Source organism: Benincasa hispida, chromosome 2 (genome assembly GCF_009727055.1).
Source record: "Benincasa hispida cultivar B227 chromosome 2, ASM972705v1, whole genome shotgun sequence".
In the NCBI taxonomy this organism is placed as follows: Eukaryota; Viridiplantae; Streptophyta; class Magnoliopsida; order Cucurbitales; family Cucurbitaceae; genus Benincasa; species Benincasa hispida.
In genome coordinates this window covers 35,854,598-35,874,068 of record NC_052350.1, presented here as the reverse complement: position 1 = coordinate 35,874,068, position 19,471 = coordinate 35,854,598, and the positions used below count along the sequence as shown (strand labels likewise).

The 19,471-nt window shown below is 30.5% G+C and overlaps 1 protein-coding gene across 1 annotated transcript; it reads right to left on the bottom strand.

Moving 5' to 3' along the window:
• Positions 1–12,970: 12,970 nt before the first annotated feature.
• LOC120071483 (dnaJ protein homolog) lies at positions 12,971–16,047 on the bottom strand. The gene is made up of 6 exons (XM_039023795.1): positions 15,717–16,047; positions 15,035–15,197; positions 14,474–14,612; positions 14,105–14,381; positions 13,807–14,005; positions 12,971–13,509 (listed from the first exon to the last, which is right to left on the bottom strand). Exons 1-6 carry the CDS (start codon positions 15,864–15,866, stop codon positions 13,190–13,192), a joined length of 1,248 nt encoding a protein of 415 aa, XP_038879723.1. The 5' UTR covers positions 15,867–16,047; the 3' UTR covers positions 12,971–13,189.
• Between the last annotated feature and the right edge of the window lie 3,424 nt (positions 16,048–19,471).

Genomic DNA, 19,471 nt, shown 5'->3' with positions numbered 1-19,471 from the left:
CGATCAACCCTTGATCGCATATCCCATCATCTAACCGATGCGATCAACAGCGATCGTGTTCCCCATCATCTGCACGATGCGATCAACCTTTGATCGTCTTCTTCCTTGAAGAACTGCAATGCTTGCTCCAACCTTCTTCACGAACGACTCAAAACTCAAACAGACTTAGAATACAGACTCGATAACGATTATTAATGCCCAAAAATGTAGGGGCCTTTATAAACAACTACATTGGGGCCTTTATAAAAAACTACAAATATAAAAGAATTAAATCAAACCGAGGCTAACATCCACGAAAACATCCATAAATTCACAAATCCACAGCAATTTAACGATTAAACAGTGTAGAAATGCACCCACCAAGAACGTATTTACAATTCTTTTGTAGCAATGAATTGGAATATCAGAAAATTGAGTGATTTGATACCAATTGAAGGAACTCTTATTCAAGAGTACCTATGAGCGGAAGCAAATCTTTCCAATTCATTGTGGAAGAATTACCGCATATACATTCAAAACATACTAATATGCATTCATAATGCTAAAGAGATCAAGAGATGATACCAGATGAGGACTTCTTCTTCACAACGACTTTAAAACCCAACCATCTACCTCGAACAATCACCACTCGGACAGAAGGAAATGGAGAAGACAACACCACCCAGAGCCTTCAGTATTCTTGGAGTGAGAATCCAAACTATGGGCTTTGTTCGGATTTGGTAGAGGGAAGAAGGAAGAGACCGTACACAACGATCAAGCAAGTGGGAGATGAGGTCGTCTATCGCATAGACAAGATGCTTGATCGTTTAGGTAAAGTATACGATCGTGTAAGAAAAAGTAAGCGATCGTCTAAACAATCGTACAGGAAAAGATAAGTGATCATATGCACGATCGTGTAGGAAAAGGATGAGCGATCGTCCAAACAATCGCGTAGAAAAAACTAAGCGATCGTCTATACGATTGTTTAGTAAATATTGGGAGCTAAACAATCGCTTAAGAAAAGGTAAACGATCGTTTAGCTAATAGTGCGCGACGGTGTAATCGATAAGTGATCGCTTAGCAATATCATATATGTAAGCGATCGTGCAGTCACTATCGTATAGGCACTGATTTTCTAAACGATGACACTATCTTTTTCACAATGTTCGCGCATATGACTCTTGCACACCGTCAACTATTTATAATGCACTCATCCGTTATTTAGAACAGAAGAGACGTCGTCTCATTTTCTTTATAACCGTCCAATGAATGTGATCTTATCGTATTCATAACATATAAATTAATATCATATATTAATTGTAATATTTTCCTCTACTAGATATAAATCATATTTATATCCAATTTCCTCCAAATTAATGTATCTCATACATAAAGTTAACTCGTTCAATTATATCATATATAATCGAACTCCCTTTTGTCAATTTGAACATTTCAAACTGACCCAAAAACTGATTCTCAACTTGTATCCAAGCTACCAAGGAGACCTTATGGACCTATGGCTCGAAGCTCCAACGGTACGTGAATAGCTGACTAAACTCTTTAGTCACGATATCCACCATCCGTTAACTGCTAGGAATTCCACTAAAGACCGATAGTTGAACTCTTCTTGCCATAGATATATTTCTATGTCTATTGGATATAATCAATCATCAGAATGATGACCCTTCATAGATGCCCGTAATTACAACAGGCCAATTTACTGTTTTGCCCCTGTAATTACATCTTCCTTCTTAAGTACCACTGATCCCTTTAATGAACAATACAACATAGTCCTACTATGTGTGAACACTTCTTGGGCCATGAGAAGATGCGTGCCTCCACATCGTTCAAGCCTTGGGATCAACCTTTAAGAGAGCAATCTATCTACTTATCCCTACTTTGGGGAAGGAGTGAACTCCATCTTGCAAAGCTGAGTTTCCAGCTCCCAAATCAGATGAATCCCCAAAATGGTAGGAGTCGGTGTTCTGGCCACTTGTACCGATGCAAATCAAAGGACCACCCTCAATGGCAAGAGTTCCCAACTCACTCAGGATTGAGGCCATGTTACCTATGGTCATCCTAGTGAACTGAAGTCTCAGTCATGAACGGTGTTATATAACAAGACATTAACACTTCGAGGTCAAGTCTTATACAAACTCTTTGTATAGGACGCCCTTGCTCGCATGTCCACTACACGAATGATCAGGATCAAACCATCTGTGACAAGTCACAACATTTGTAATAATTTTTCACAAAGTGGGCCACGTCCGCTAGTGTACCAGGGCATAAGGTTTCCCTCCTATATCCATATATTATAGACTATTTTTATTGTCATTTAAGACATGATCCACTTGTATGTCACTACATACATGCTTAAGTTACATAAAGACAACCAGGGATATTAAGTTTATTGGTTTTTGGTAAAATAAAAAACATCTAAATGTACAAAGTCAAGTAGTGAAGTAAATATCATTTATATTATACATCACAAGTATTCGTACAAAGTTGTTTACAAACTACAGGACACAAGACTTTAGGGCACAAACCCCAACACTATAGTGGTGTGTCTTGATAGTTAACAAATAGTAATTAATTCAATTAAATAGTTTTAATGAATTAATTACAGATCGTTGGAGCTTATGATTTGTAGGTCCATTAGGTCCCTCTACTAGCTCTTAAATTGGAATAACAAATTGAGTATTGATGTATGAAATTAGGGTGATGAATTGGAAATGTTCTAACTCAATTTTAGGGTTTTTGATTGATTGTATATGATACAATTAAAAACGCTTAATTTAAATGAAATTAAAAAAAACAGAAAATCAATTAATAAATTATGATTTAAATACAAAATTGATTTATTGGTGGAATTGATATTTTATTGATTTAATATTAAGATGTTAAATTAATATTATTTTAATTAAGAATTAATTAAAATTAGTTTTATTTAAATTAATTAATTTTTAATTAATTTTATAAAACTAATTTAAATAACAAAATAAAATGATTTTTTGAAATCATTTTAAGTTAATGGGTTTTTCCATTTTTTGGGAAAAACCCATTAACAAATTTGATGGATAGTCACTAAATTCCAATTTCATTTTGTGATGATCTCCAAGGAGGAGCTGCCCTCCATGCAACCCTGTATATTTGCATGGGTTCTACCTATATATAGAAGCTCCATGCATGAAGATCATGAAGCAATCTGAGTTTTACTTGTTGAAGTGAAAACCTGAAAAACCCTACACATCCCTTACTTGTTCTTCATCAATTCAACTTGATTTAAGTATTTCCACCACACGTTCCAGCTTGAGCATAGTGGAGAAGATGTCGGTGGTAGTTCTCTTGAAGATTCAAGCTCTATCTTGGTGGATTTCAGCTGGATTCGTGGAGGAAATCTTCAAAGGTAATATGTGTTTCAAACCCTCTTATGAATAACATATGAACAACATGCTTAAAACTCAAATTAAATATAGTTTAAGTGCTTATTGATTCTAAAGTCTTCCGTTGCATATTTTATTACTCCTTCATGTGAGAGTTGTAAGAACTTGAGTAATTCTTTGTTGCCTATGGATGTTCATCTTGTTTTACTCTCATAATTATATTTCTTTGGGAATGTTTGGCAAACTAATCAAAGTTGCATGATCCATGACTATAAGTTAAGTCTTAATCTATAATCGTTGAAATCCTTAATCACATGATTGTTTAAGTTAAACTTATGGAATTGTTTGGTAACCATCCAATTAACATTGTTTATTTAACTTAATTGAATATCGTATTGTTTGACTTGTGAGGCATTACCTACTTTTCTTGCACCTTAGCATTATCCCTAGAACTTAATGTGGTTGATTGACATGTTAGGATGCATTACATCTAGATGTGTTGATTGATTAGGTGTTTGGACTTCCATTTAACATTACTAAATGTGTTGGCTAAGCATAGGTAACAAAGAAGCATATAAGCAATCCAAGTGGTAGGGACGACTGATTTGAAGGCGAACTAGTAGAAGGACACTAACCTCAAGTTTTAGTCAATACGAGCTTAAACAACCTTAACTTTTATTTGCCCAAAAGATCACAAACCAAGTCCTAAGTGATAAACAAAAAATTAGGATTTCCAAAATAAGGCCAAAATTCTCTATCAACCAATTTATATCATCCATTAAGGCCAAATATTTATAGTCCCAAGGTCCAATTACTTACCCAAATTGTCTCGAAATTGATCTCAAATTTGGTGAACACTTCAAAATCCTTCGATTCTTGAATCAAACCCTATACCAAAAATCAAAATTAATTCCATCATTTAGGACATAATTCCAATCACAACTTAACCCGAATATCTCCAAACAACTTACCCAACACGTGGTTTGATTCCAAAACCACTTCGAAGCTTCAAAATCAACACAATTCAATAACTATATCACCAAAATCAACCTTTAACTTTAATGGACAACAAATTTAGACCTTTTAATCCAACCTCCAAAAATCACAATTGAAACAAAAGTCAAGCCAACACATAGTGGGTATCCAAAAATTCTCAACAAAGACCCTAAACCTTACAAAAAAAAAAAAAAAAAGAACGCCTAACAATTTTAATCTTACCGAAAAGCACCTTGAGTATCTGCAAAATCCAATTTCAACATCAAAACAATATGGGTGAGCCAAAACTTAAACCAAAATTTGATGGGTATTCAAGATCTTCAAAGAAACCCCATAAAACACCAAATAACTTACCCAAGATATCAATTCCAGTGACAATGGCATCAGCGGTGGTAGCAACCATAGATAGGCAACAAGTGTTGCTTTCGGACGACATAAATTGTTTAGGCTAGCGGCTGGTAGTGAAGGTCTTGTATGAGGAGGATTTGCGAGAGTGAGAGAGAAGGGGAATTTCCAGTTTTACAGATTTTATTCAGCAGCGATTACGAACAAACAAGAGCTTCAAACAACGATCTAACGTTCAAAATGAAACGCTATATGTCCCACTGACCAAATTTGAGCACGATCCAACGGTTAAAACTTCAAAAATCGACAATTTTGTGGAGGTCGTCGCAGAAAAATCAAATTGTTTTCTCCCCGATTTTCGGCCTCTTTTCATTCTCCTTTAATTTCGAAAAATCTCAATTATTTCATTTTCAAATTTTAAAAATATAAATAAAATATTTTATCACAATATCTCGAAAATCTCCAAAGATTCTATTAAATTGGTAAATCAATTAACTTATGAATACCTTAATTTAGGCTTCAAAAAAAAATTAATAATAAATGGTATAAAATCCATCAATTTGATACAAATTAAATTCTTTCAAACATTTAAATCAATTCAAAACCACGTAAAAAATTAATTATCTCCTAAATTATTTTAAGTTGACTCCAAAATCTAAAATCAAGCAAAATTCAATATCTTCAAGATAATTAGTTCGAATATCCAATCAATTAAATTAAATTTAACCAATAAAAGCTTTTCAATTATTTCAATTTAATTTCAATTTCCAAAAATTAAAGGAAAATTAAAACTCAATAATTTTAGATAACTAACTTAAATTTTCCTGAAATTCGGAATGACAAAAAATCTAAGTTATACTTTTGAACAATTGTTCTTTCTACAACACTTTCTCTAGAACTTAATGTGGTTGATTGACGTGGTTAGGACACATTACATGTATTGAACCACATTAAGTGTTTTGGACTTCCATTTAGCATTGATAAATGTGTTGACTAAACATTGGTAAAAAAGAAGTATATTTGCATGTGTTCTATGATCATTACAAGAAATCTGGCTTTTAGTGACGAAAATAATTTGTCGCTAAATCTATTTTTTATTCACAAAAAAGATTTAGCAATGAAAATTTTTCGTCGCATGCATTCATCACTAAATCCTAGTCACTGAAAGATTTTTGCAATGTTTTTATTAAAAACATCACAATATGGGATGCTTTCTTAGAACGTTGCATTCTTATTGCGACGAAACATAAAAAGTCGCAATATGGAACATTTATCAGGATGTCACATTATGCGACATTTTATTTTTCATTGCATTGTGCGGCATTTCTTTATTTGACGTAATAATTTTGCAATGTTTTACGTTTTGTCGCAAATTTTAATAATATTTTAAAAAAATATTATTATTCTTTTCAGACAGTTTTTTAAAAATATTATCCCTAATAGAAAATACTTGTAATGCAACTCTATGTACAAATCATGAAATTAAACAAATATGAATAAAATATCATACTATACTAAAATATGTTTATAAATCTTTAATATCTATCCACTACAACAAGAATAAGTTTTTCAATAAGGTTTCAATATTATCACTAGCAAGTTCTGTTTAGTCTTCGGAATGTATTCTTCCAAAAAGATTTAATATTGCGACCAACAAATTTTGGTTTAGTCTTGCACACATAAAAATTGCACATATCAAATTATTTGTAAACATGAGTCACATATTCTCAACATATCAAGATTTGTTAAATATTAAACGTAAACATATTCACCATTGATATAAAAAGATTAATTCATTTTTATTTATCCATCAGAAGTTAGTCTAAAACATAATTATCACCTAACTCAATTCACATAATTTCAAACTTAATTATTACAAACTCAAGTCACAACAAACATAGATTCTCATCTACCCCTCCTTCCATCCCAACCACTTTTTTTCACAACGGTAACAAATATGAAGTATTCAATAGTTACCACATAATACAATTATAAACGCTCTTTTTCCACATTTATTAAAAAAAAAATGACAAGTATAAAATCATAAATATTTTGCAACTATATATTCTTCTCTTTTCCTCTGCCCCTCCCCCCTCATAACAAAAACTATAAATACTCATTCTTCCCTCTCGAGTCACCTAATCATTTTATTCACAACAATAGAAAAAAAAAAAAAAGAAAAAAAAAGAAAAAAAAGAAAAAATAAATAAATACTTAATAGTTACCACATCATAATAAATGTAAACATGTTTTTTCCACCTTCATTACAAAAACTATAAGTATAAAATCAAACATAACCTATTTCAAAATTTTATCCAACTTTTATCTTATGAAAAAATCAAAGGGAAACTTATCATAAAGTTATTTAAAAATAAATAATAATATGTGCAAAATATATATAATTTCCATCGTTCTATAATAATTAGAATAATCAAACATATTGAACACAACACAAGAATCAAAAAACTTGGAGCTTAATCAAGAAAAAATCAAGTTAAGAATAGAATCACAGAAGTCAAGTAATCTCCTTGAACATAAATATCATAATATAATTACACAAATCATCTAAAATAAACTTTAATCATATAATGACTTCTAGATCACACTTCGAGCACATGAAGTAGCCTCTAAAATCATTTCAAATACATACAATTTAACTATACAATTATTCTCCAAAAAAAAATACATAATAAACTCAAATATCTTATGAAAAAACATTACAGGGCATATAAAAAATTTCACCATGTTAATCAAACAACATCTCTAAATAAGCTTGAAGGCATAAGTAGCACCCAAATCATCTTTTAAATCTCTCATCAACAAAATTTTAACTAAAATTAAAAAATAAGAATGATAAAAGAAATAGTACAAAAAGCTACATACCTTCAAAGAGCTTAATGGAGAAGAAAATCAACCTTCGAATGGGATCTTTGAACAAAAGAAACAAAAGTAATTGAGTGAGTAATCATAAAATCCAACTAATAAAGAGAACAACCTCTAATATAATCACATAATAAGTTCCAAACAAAATTTTGTTCACACAGAAAAACTTCAAAACAAAAATTTAAACACAATAAATCAAGCTTTAATGAAAAAAATGAGCCCCTAAGCAAATGGAAACTCCTCTAAATGGTGATGGTCCTCTGAACATGTAGGCAAAATCGAAATGGGACGGTTCTCTGAACGACGACGATGATCCCCCTCTAGATGTTCCTCCCAGTTTCAGATGAATGGCACACACGATACCTCTTCTTAGACGAACAACGGACTAAACGAGGAAAGACTAAACCCGAGGTAAATGGTTCTAAAAAAATCTTTTGCGATTAAATATTATTTCGTTGCAAATTATTGCAACTAATTTTATTTTCATTACAAATTATTGCGACAAAAGCCCTTTTTCGTAGTAACGCGGACTTGCGACTAAAGCCCATTTCATCGCAAACCATCAGATTGGGCGCCAAACATCCCGCTCAATTAATTGAACTAACATGCGTTGAAATCATTTTTCGTCGCTCACTACGACGATTTTAAAATATGTCGCACGCCAATTACGATGATTCAAGTGTTCATCGTATACCACTTACGACGATTAGATTTATTCGTTGCAAGTTTGCAACTTATCAGTTTTCAGTACATGGATATAGACGAAAGATGTATTTCATCGCTATAGTTGCGACGTTGTGAATTTTGTTGCTAGATATTTGTTATTAAAAGTCATAATTCTCGTAGTGGATCAAGCAAACAATTGATATAAGTAAAAAACCTAAGCTAGAATTTTAAACAACTACATCACTTTCTCTATTAGTGACGTTTATTTTTACATCATATACTTTTCGTTGCATATTCAATTGCATATCAATTCTCCATCGGTTACTTTTAGAATTTAAGCATATTCTTGAGAAACACTTTGGGCTCTCTGTGAATCAACCTTACAACTTGTACTGTAAAGTTCAAAAGAAACGATATTTTATTTTATTTTATCTAAGGGACTCGACAAATCTTACCTATCAAATCCCAAAAAATATCTTACAAAGTTCTAAAAATCAAATCTTCAAGTTCTAAAATCAAATCTTCTCACAAAACTTAGCATAATGAAAAATCAGTAAATAGGAAAAAGGGCCGACAAAGGAATAATATTCTTGATTATAAGGAACCTCCTTCATTGGTCACAACAAATAGACTGAAGGGGAGAAGGGAGGTGTTATAAGAATCAGAACACATAAAACGATAAAATTCATATACAACAAAGTATCTTAACCTAACAAATTCACGTTATCTCTTTAAGATAATTTTACTCACTCTAATGCCTAAGTTTAAAGAGTAATTATTTCCCAAAATAGAACATATTAACTTTCTTATGGAAGTAGCACTCCATCTAGATAATCAATGAACTATACTTTGTGGATATATCGAACTTCAATAAATTTTGAAATGGAGAGATCTTTTTTCATAAGGAAGAAAAATGTTTATGGTAAACGTGAAAATTAATTTGAGGAAAGGTCATATTTATAGACTTAATTCATGGTAATTCGAATAGTCGTGATCTTTCTTCAATTTGGTTATTTATTGAAAATATGCATCTCTTAATGGAACAACGCAACTTATCAAATTGAATGGATGTAACCCTTAACAAAGGGGATCACATACTATTTATTCCAACAAGAGAAAAAGTAAAAAAGAGAGGTGACAAGATGTACATAGATGATTTCCGTTGATATACTAGCGATAAAAGTATTTTTTTTTAATATGTTTTAGATTAAGAATATTAAAGCAACTTTAATTTTGAAAATTCAGAGATATTTTTTAAATGAGACAATATTAAGATCTACTAATAGTAAATGTTTCTTTTAACATTTTCCTAATGCGTGATTGAACCGTTTCTATCCAAAACTAACCGTAATAATGCACATAAATCAAATTGGGTACATCAATGTGAGGCATGAGAATTGAGAAAGCATATTTCGCATTCATTCACAATTTTTTATTATTTAATGATTACCTATAATAATGTTTGGCCAAATATATGAGTCTAATTCAACTACTTAAGGTATCTTTCGATGAAAATATTTTAGATCCGATTTGGTAATCATTTCGTTTTTTGTTTTTTGTTTTTTTTTTTTTTTAAATCTATTTACTCTTCATTTCTTATAATGATTTGTATCTTTCTTAAAGTACAATTGTTGAATTTTTAACCTAATTCAAAAAACAAAAACAAAATTTCAAAAGCTACTTAGACCTCGATTGGTAACCAATTAGTTTTTTTGTTTTTGTTTTTGAAAATTAAGCATATAGACTAGACATTTACATCCAAATTTATTTCTTTGTTATCTACTTTTTATTAATGGTTTAGAAAACCATGCCAAAATTTGAAATTAAAAAAAAAATAGCTTTTAAAATTTTGTTTTTATTTTCAGAATTTGGTTAAGTATTCAACCATTATACTTAAAAAAGATGCAAACCAGTGTAAAAAATTGGGAGGAAATATGATTGATTTTCATAAATCAAAAACCAAATGGTTACCAAACGGGGCATTAGTTTTCATAATTTGGCTTGATTTTTTAAATCATTAGTAAAAATTAGATAACAAAATAAAAAATTTGGAGGTGAAAATTTTTATAAGCTTAATTTTAAAAAACAAAAATAAAATATCAAATGGTTATCAATCGGACCTTAATATTTAATTTTTGATCTCACACACAATTGTAGCATTACAAAAAACCTCTAAATCAAATATTTGAATATTTTACTCCCAAATATTGTTCAACTTCAAATAATAATGAACGAAAAAAAAAAAAAAACCTACAACATGCAGAATACTCTTATGAAAATAATACTTAAAGGGGCTATTTTGGTCAATAATGAAAATATGAATATTAAAACAGGATTCAAGGAAAACAAAGTTATATTTCAAGTTTTATACATGTATTTAGTATAATAAATTTAAAAACTGAATTCTAATTTAAATAATCTTTTAAAAGATGATTGACAATATATTGATAAACCATACAGTTAGTTGAACATAAACTATTTATGAACATATTTTACGTTAATTTTTGTATAGCTATGAGGCGATTTAGAGTAGAAAATTTTTTGATGTTACTGATTCATACGCATTTTCTATGGCATGCCATATTTTTTCTTAACTCATATTCATACCATATTCTTGCGGTTGTATTGACATCTCACTCCTTTCAATTTGAACTTTATTTTCAAAAACACAAAATCTTTGTGCATTATTTCTTTACTTACAACAATACATTTTAGCAAGTCTTTTCATATTTTCTAAAATCCAAATATTGATCATCCTTAAATTATCAAGAATTTAGTGATAAGATGAGAAAGAATAGATGATGTTGTTACATTTTTTTAAAAAAATATTTTATAAGTTTTGCTAAATTGAGGTTCCATTTTTGGAGAAGTAATGAGAATTTTAATTCTTAAGAGAGGAAAAAATCCATTTGGTTGAATGTTAAAATAAAATCTTATTTATTATATATTAAATTCTAGATCTATAATTTTACTATAAACAAGTCCCTCACATTACTCTCAAAATACACCAATCAATATTCAATAACTTTCTCTCTTACTTTCTCCCTTGAACTTTTAGGAGCAATTTGTCAAAAGAATATTTTAATTGTGGAGTTTCCCACTCAACCTTTCAATACAAAATGGTTAGTTGAGTTGTTATATTTTTGAGGGGCAGGCTAGATATAAAAAAATTCAATATACATCGCAGAGAGGGCTTAAATCTCCTATAAGAGAACGAGATATTTTAAACATTTACTTCAACCATTATATTTAAAAAAAATAAACTCATAGACACTATTTTTCACCTCTAAACTTCTCCATCTGTTATCTATTTTTTTATCAATAATTTAAAAATCTAAATCAAATTTTGAAAACTAAACAAAGTAGTTTTTAAAAATTTATTTGTTGTTTTTAGAATTTAGCTAAAATTTTCAACCATTATATTTAAAAAAAAAATACAAATCATTTTAGAAATAGAGAGAAAATAAATAATTTCAAAATTTTAAAATAAAATTAAATAATTATCCTATTTGTTTCTCAAGGTATAACCAATATCCAATGCATACTTTTTCTGAAATAATTCTTATCGTAAGTCGTGGAATATTCTGTCATTCAAATAAGTGGGTGATATTTTGCATTTATATATTTTTGTTCTTAATATTTTTCTGCTATCAGGTATGCCAAATTTCTAAACACTACGTATTATCAAATTAATTAACCCAAAAAAAAAACGCTTAATTTGGAACGTGGTCAAAGCATATATTTTGATTAAGATAAGATTGGCTTGCGATATTAGATTTTCAATGGAAGGTCAAAATTAGAATTTTATTTAAACATGTTAAGATAAACAAGTTATTGAAAAAGGAATTAGAGTGTTTGATATCATTAAATATATTTTAATCAATTTTTATCAAATATATTTAAATAAAAATAAATTTTTTGAAAAACATTTTTTTCTCTTATTAGCTGCATTCAAAATAGTTGAAAAAAAAAATTTCACAAAATATAAAGTGAATAAAGATCTATTTAGTAGATAGTATGAAAACATAACTTAATAAAAACAAACATGTGTTTCATGCTTATTTAAATAACTCTCCATAATATATTTGAGGATATATTTATGATATATTTATAATCATAAAACTAAGGGTAGTTGTTAAGCTAAAACCGTTACTAATGCTTTTAAAGTTGTTTGCTAAAAAATTATTATACAATATCATATTATATATTATATATAATATATAATATATATTTTTATTAAACAAAAATGGTTGAATTTATAACCTAAAATGCTGTATTTCAAAATTTTAAATTTAAGACGTCAAATTCTTAACTAAATCCCAAAAACAAAACAACTATGTGAAAACATGATTTTCTAAATCATTCGAATAAACTAAAAAAGAAAAAAAAAATTAAATAGTAACCTTAAACTTAATTCTAGAAAAAAAAAAACTAAAAAATACAATATGACAAATGAGACCTTAGCTATTTCTTTCAACACTTTGCTTTATTTTTTATTTTAAGAGAAAAAGTTTGCCTTACTATAAAAAAATTATTCGTTAGAAAATCAACTAAAATACGTATATTTCAATTCCAAGTCAAAACCATTGAGGCACAAAAACTAGCCCATATAGGCAAAATCAACACAAGTGTTCAAAAATCAATAAGAAATATGGCTCAATGAATTTGAAACAACAAATCCAACAACATAACAAGCATGAAATGAGACAAGCATCAGCTTGGGTTTTAGAACTTAGTAATAAAATAGCATTGCTCATAGATCAGAACCAGATTGATTTATATATTGTACCAGTAGGTAACGGCTTTCGGAATATGAGAAATTCCAAATGCCACCATCAAAAACTGCCATTAACAAGATATGGAGTTCCATCAACCCATCCATCCCCCAAACAAACCTAACATTTAGTTGTTTCAAGTTAATTTCACCTCAAAAAAGACTACTGCTGGGCACATTGCACCCGTTGCGCACCACCATGCATGTCTTCGTCTTCCTCGTAGGCCTCCGCTTGTGCTTGCTGCTTCCTCCTCATCTCCTCTTCGATATTGACATCATGCATTGTCGTCTCCTCGCACTCGTCAAGCTCCATGTCGGTAAGTTGGGATGATGGTTTTGATGGTAAGACAGTTTCCAGAGCTTTGATCTGCTCTGGGCTCAAGGAATCAGGGAAGTCCACACTGAAATGGATGTAGAGCTTCCCTTTCATGAAGGGTCTCTGGTACACCGGCATGCCCTCGTCGTTAATCGCCTTAAATGAATCTGAAGTTCCATAAACAAAAGGGGTTTACAAACATTGATTTTATTCATAAAACTAAACACCATCCCGTTCCAAGGCCATGACTTTGAGAAACATCAAGGATTTTCTTATTAGAATCATCCAAAGACATCAGGGGTTTTCTTATTAAGCTCATCCAAAGATGCAAACACAACCTATAGACATTACTTGAACAGGATCTGTTCTATACGTTGTAAAATTGTATCCTTGAGTTCTAAATGAATATCGGCAAACTAAAATCTTAAGCAGATAAATCAGAACAGATTCAATGATTTGCTTACCAAGCTTTACAACTTCTCCAGGATTTGTTTTGATGAGAAGCTGTCTGCCATCCAAGTGAGTGAGAGCAAACTGGAAGCCACAGAGAGCCTCAGTAAGTGACAAAGTGTGCTCCACAAACAAGTCCTCTCCCTTTCTCTTGAATTTTGGATGCTCCTTCTGTTGAAGAACAAAAACTATATCTCCAGTGACAGTATCAGGCTGTACAAAAACAGAAACACAACAAATAAGTACCAAAACCATTTAAAAGGAACATAAAATAGTGTAGCTGAAGAATGAATGATTCATTCACAAACATACAGCTTCATCTGCTTCTCCTGGGAATGTAATTTTCTGTCCATTCTGCATACCCTTCTCCACAATAACTTCCAGAACCTTCTTCTCCTGAACAACTTTCTCACCCTTGCATTGAGAACACCTGTCCTTGTCGCTGATTGTTTCTCCAGTGCCCTTGCATTCATTGCAAGGATGCTGCATCTGCTGGATCATCGATGGACCAAGGTGCCTAATTGTGACCTTCATTCCAGTTCCTTGGCAGCCAGAGCAGTTCATTGAAGCACCTGATTTTGATCCCTTGCTGAAATACAGCCATCAACAAACATCAGCACCCAAGGCATAAATCTACACAATAAGACCAAAACCATAAACAAGGCTAGAAACTGGGCTAACCCATTGCATTTCGAGCAGATAACATTCCGCGACAGAGAAAGTTTCTTGGAAGTTCCAAGGTAAAGATCCTCGAGGGAGACCTTGAGGGGATGTACCACATCTTCTCCCCTTCTCTGGCGTCGGCCTCTGCTGCTACCACCTGTGTAAAAACAATGAGACTTATGATTTTTCTTCTATAATAAAGTATCAGAGACCTTCACTCCTTGCATTATGTTAATGGACAACTCCATCAATTCTTGCCCGCCCGAACCAATTTCGAGAGAAAAAGAGTAAATCATTAAAATTTCAATTTGTGAGCTCTTCTAGGAGTAGGACTAACAAAATCATTAAATTACAATTGTCATGTTGTAATCACCTCCCAAACAAGCCTTTCATCATTCAAAATCAATTTAGTGTTCTAATTTTACACTTTTAAACATGTTTTCATACTATCATATTGAAGTCGTTAAAAACCTGATAAAGTGATTAAAAGCATTTCAAAATTACTATCAATCATGGCTTTAATGTTATACTACAAAGATTATGGAAACAATACAACCAAAATATATTCTTAACACTCACCACCAAATGGGTTTCCACCAAAGAAGGATTGGAAGATATCGAAGGGGTCATGACCACCACCACCACCCATTCCTTCTTTAAGTGCGTCCTCACCATACTGATCATATATCTCTCGCTTCTCAGGATCGCTAAGAACGTCATATGCCTGAGCCAACTCTTTAAACTGAAATAAAAAAGGCATATTCCGTAAGCATATGCGCAAACGAATCACATCAAAAGTAGCTGAACACAATAGAATGATCACTATAAAAATCCAAGCGTCTAAGAAACTCAAGGCACGATAAACAAGAACCTAAACCTACAAGCCAAATCACCTTGAAAGAGAGAATTAGATTAAGAAAACAAAAGTATCAGCAGACTACGAGTTCTGCCCAGTTCACATCCTCACAGGCACCACAGGAAATATGAAGAAAAATCCTTACAAAGAGGGAAATTTCAAAATCCATGTAAATTTATGCATTTGAGTTTCAGTATCAATAAAACCAACGAGCGAACAACAACAGTGAAGAACACAGAAACTCTCTCATCATAATGAAAAACACAGATTAATTAAAAGAGAACCCTCCAAAAGAAGCAAAATCTTGATATCATTATTCATTACCATCCTCAACAGAATTCAGTCATATTCAACAGAAACTAAAAACAGATACACAATTCCAAAAAAAAACAAAAATCTGGTCACCTTCTCCGGATCACCACCCTTGTCAGGATGATTCTTGATAGCGGCCTTTTTGTAAGCCTTTTTCAAATCATCCTGCGACGCGTTCTTGGAGACTCCAAGGATCTCATAGTACCGCGTGTTGTCGCTCTTCTTCGGAGCTCTTCCGAACATCTTCGATTTCGATTCAGATGATTGAAATCTTTCTTCTTAAAACCGATGGAACCCAATTGAAATCCGATCGAAACTCGGCAACCCAATTTCGTGGAATCAAAGTTTGAGCGATGAAACGAAGGTTCTGGACGCGAAAATGCTAAATTTCTTTATACTTTTCCCTTCTTTTGCTAAACGACTCTGCAGGGGACTTAAGTTTATATAGAACCAAAGGGAATAGCAAATGAACGGTTGAGATTTAATCGCTACCGTGCGCGTTTTGCAAAGAAGAGTCTAGAATTCCGTCTCTGTAGCCTTTGTTCGTTCGTCGAAACATGTTGACCGTTGGATGCTTCCACTATATCAGAGATGTTCTAGATGCTTCTTTTGTCTAAAGGTTTCTGTTCAATTATTGTTGATTGTTAGTTGTTACTGGTTTAATCTATATATATTATATCTCAACTGATATCAACATTATATACTATTAAATTCTAAGTTGATTTTTAAGTTGAATTGAAGATTATAAATATTAATTATATATATAATCAAATCATTCAAATCAAATTATTATTATTATTATTTTGAAAAAATATATTTTTTATTTAAATTGAAATTTAAAGAAAAGGATAAACAAATAATTCACATCAACATACAAATACATTTTTTAACGTTTATGAATTTTTTTTTAAATAATAATAATATTCTATAGACTAAAGTTCAAAATAATCAAATCATTCCGATGAAAATAAAAAAAAAAAAAATTATTAATCTATGATTAATATCATGAAATTTTAAAAGAATAGTACGAAATACTTTAATTTATATTTTCTTTTATAATATATTTAAAATTAAACTAGTAATAGTAAATATAAATAACTGTTATTTTTCTAATCTAATTTCTAAAATTTTTATAAATATTTTTTGATGACTTATTTAAAAAATAAAACTCTCTTATCCCTAATTAAGGTTATCTTTTTAAACTTATAGCTGATAGTTTCAAATTAGTAATATTTAAATGACTTATGCATAGAAACCTTTTTATTTTTCTTTTGTTTAATATATTAGGTAACTTGATTAATAAAATATCAAACAATTTATGAAAATGATTTATTTTTTAATATAATTTATAAATAACAATGTACATGAAAAAAATTTAAAAATATAATTTAGTTTTTGTTGTAGTATTCAGTTTTTTTTTAAAAAAAATAAAATAAAATAATCTCGTTCCCAGTGTTTTTTTTTTCTTTTAAATTTTTACCCTCTAATTTTTTTAGCTTAAGTTATCTCTTCTTTTTTAATATTCGTTTTGTAACCAAATCAAAATAACAAATAATTTTTTTTGAAATCAAGGGAGAATTTATTATGAATTTTTTTAAAATAATAATAACATTTTGATTTATATCAAAGTTCGAAACTGAGAAGATATCAAATCATCCAAATTAAAATATATAATAAATTAAGATTATCACAAAAGAATGCTAAAAAAGATATTTTAGTTTAAATTAAAGTTTAAAAATAAGAGGTAACCAAATATTATCACGAAAATTTAAAAATATTTTTTTTTATTTAAATTAAAGTTTGAAATTAGAAATTTAATCAAATTACCCAAAAATAAATAACTAACTCAAAAAAGATTACCACGAAATTTAAGGATTTAAATTATTCAAACATTCATTTTATACCTTAATAATATAAATATATTTGAAAAAAAAAAAATCTAACCTCAACTCACAGTTACTTCGACATCTCACACTTATTAACTCGAATTGTAATTCCTCATTTTTCGTACGTATAAGACCTTATATTGAACTTTTATATTCACATTGCATTTTTAACGTTGTAACGTAATATAAAATGAGTTTAATTATGGTAAAAATATCATTTCGATATATTTTTAATTATTCAATTTTAGTTTAAATCTTAAATTTAGTCCTACCAAAGTAAATTTTTATCAAAATTAATTAAATAAATTTCTAAACTTTAAAAGGTTCTGGTGTTGATTTCTAAACTTTTACTTTTATGTCCATTAAGTTCCCAAACTTTAAAAGGTGTGTTTAATAGATTTTCGATCGTTAAACTTTCAATCTTGTGTAAAATAGATTCATACATTTATTTATAACTAGAAACTTTGGGGTTCTATTAGAGATAAAATTCAACTATATATCTAATATATCTATTATCAATTATCAATTAATTTTTTAGGAAAAAATCGAATATATCAATAACCTATTAGATACAAAATTAAAAGTTTATGGGGCATTAAACACAAAAATCTATAGTTCAAAGACCTATTAGAGATACTTTCGAAAGTTTTAGAGAATAGATAGACATAAACTCGAATGTTTAAAGACTAAACTTGTAATTTTCTTTTTAACAACTCAAGGTATTTTTTAACAAAAACTTTTGATTAAGAACTTATAAAATTTAGATGAATCTAATATACGACTACACAAGTCAAACACAATGCCATAGACAATGTACGAGACAATAACTCAAACGGTAGAAATAACATAAAGATAAACACACAAAAAATAATAATCCAATTCAGTGTAACTGTAACGACCCGACCCCCTAGGACTTAAGTTAGGTCGTTACTAAATATATGCATGCATGGAACTTAAAACGATACTTTGTTATGGTGAAATAAATGCTAATTAAATAAGGTAAGTTCAAAAAACTTTCATTAAATTCAAACATTAAAAACAACAGTAGGGTACCCATAAATCATAAATGATAATAAATAAGTCTGACGATTCTTAATAGTAAGTTTTAGACATCAAAACTGAAAGTTAAGAAAAACATGAAAAGAAATCTAAATCTCGTGAGCGGAAGCATAAAACTAGTCCTAGTGGCTCGATCACGAATTTCGCTTGTCCGTCACCGGTGCATCTCTACCTTTACCTAAAACAACAACATGAGAAAAAATGAGTATAAAATACTCAGTAAGTAACCCCACTACTGGGTCAGGTTAGGCATCTATGTCCTCTAGATGCCTACCTCTGGTGGAACATATAAATTGTCCTAGTCCTCATGGGACACATACATTCATGAAAAATTGAGTTCTATCCTATTGTAGCTAAATATGGCCACTACCTCTGGTGAATCCTGAAGGAAACACAATAACTGGTGAATCTCGAAGGAAATATAAACTGGTGAATCCTGAAAGAGACACAATAACTGGTGAATCCCGAAGGAGACACAATATCTGGTGAATCCCGAAGGAAACACAAACTGGTGAATCTCGAAGGAAACACACACTGGTGAATCCCCAAGGAGACACAATATCTGGTGAATCTCGAAGGAAATACAAACTGGTGAATCCCGAAGGAAACACGAACTGGTGAATTCCGAAGGAGACACAATATCTGGTGAATCCCGAAGGAAACACAAATTGGTGAATCCCGAAGGAAACACAATATCTGGTGAATCCCGAAGGAAACACAAACTGGTGAATCTCGAAGGAAACACAATAACTTATGAATCATGAAAGAAACACAAACTGGTGAGTCCCAAATGAGACACAATAACTGGTGAATCCCGAAGGAAACACAAACTGGTGAATCCCAAAGGAGACACAATAACTGATGAATCCCGAAGGAAACACAAACTGGTGAATCCCGAAGGAA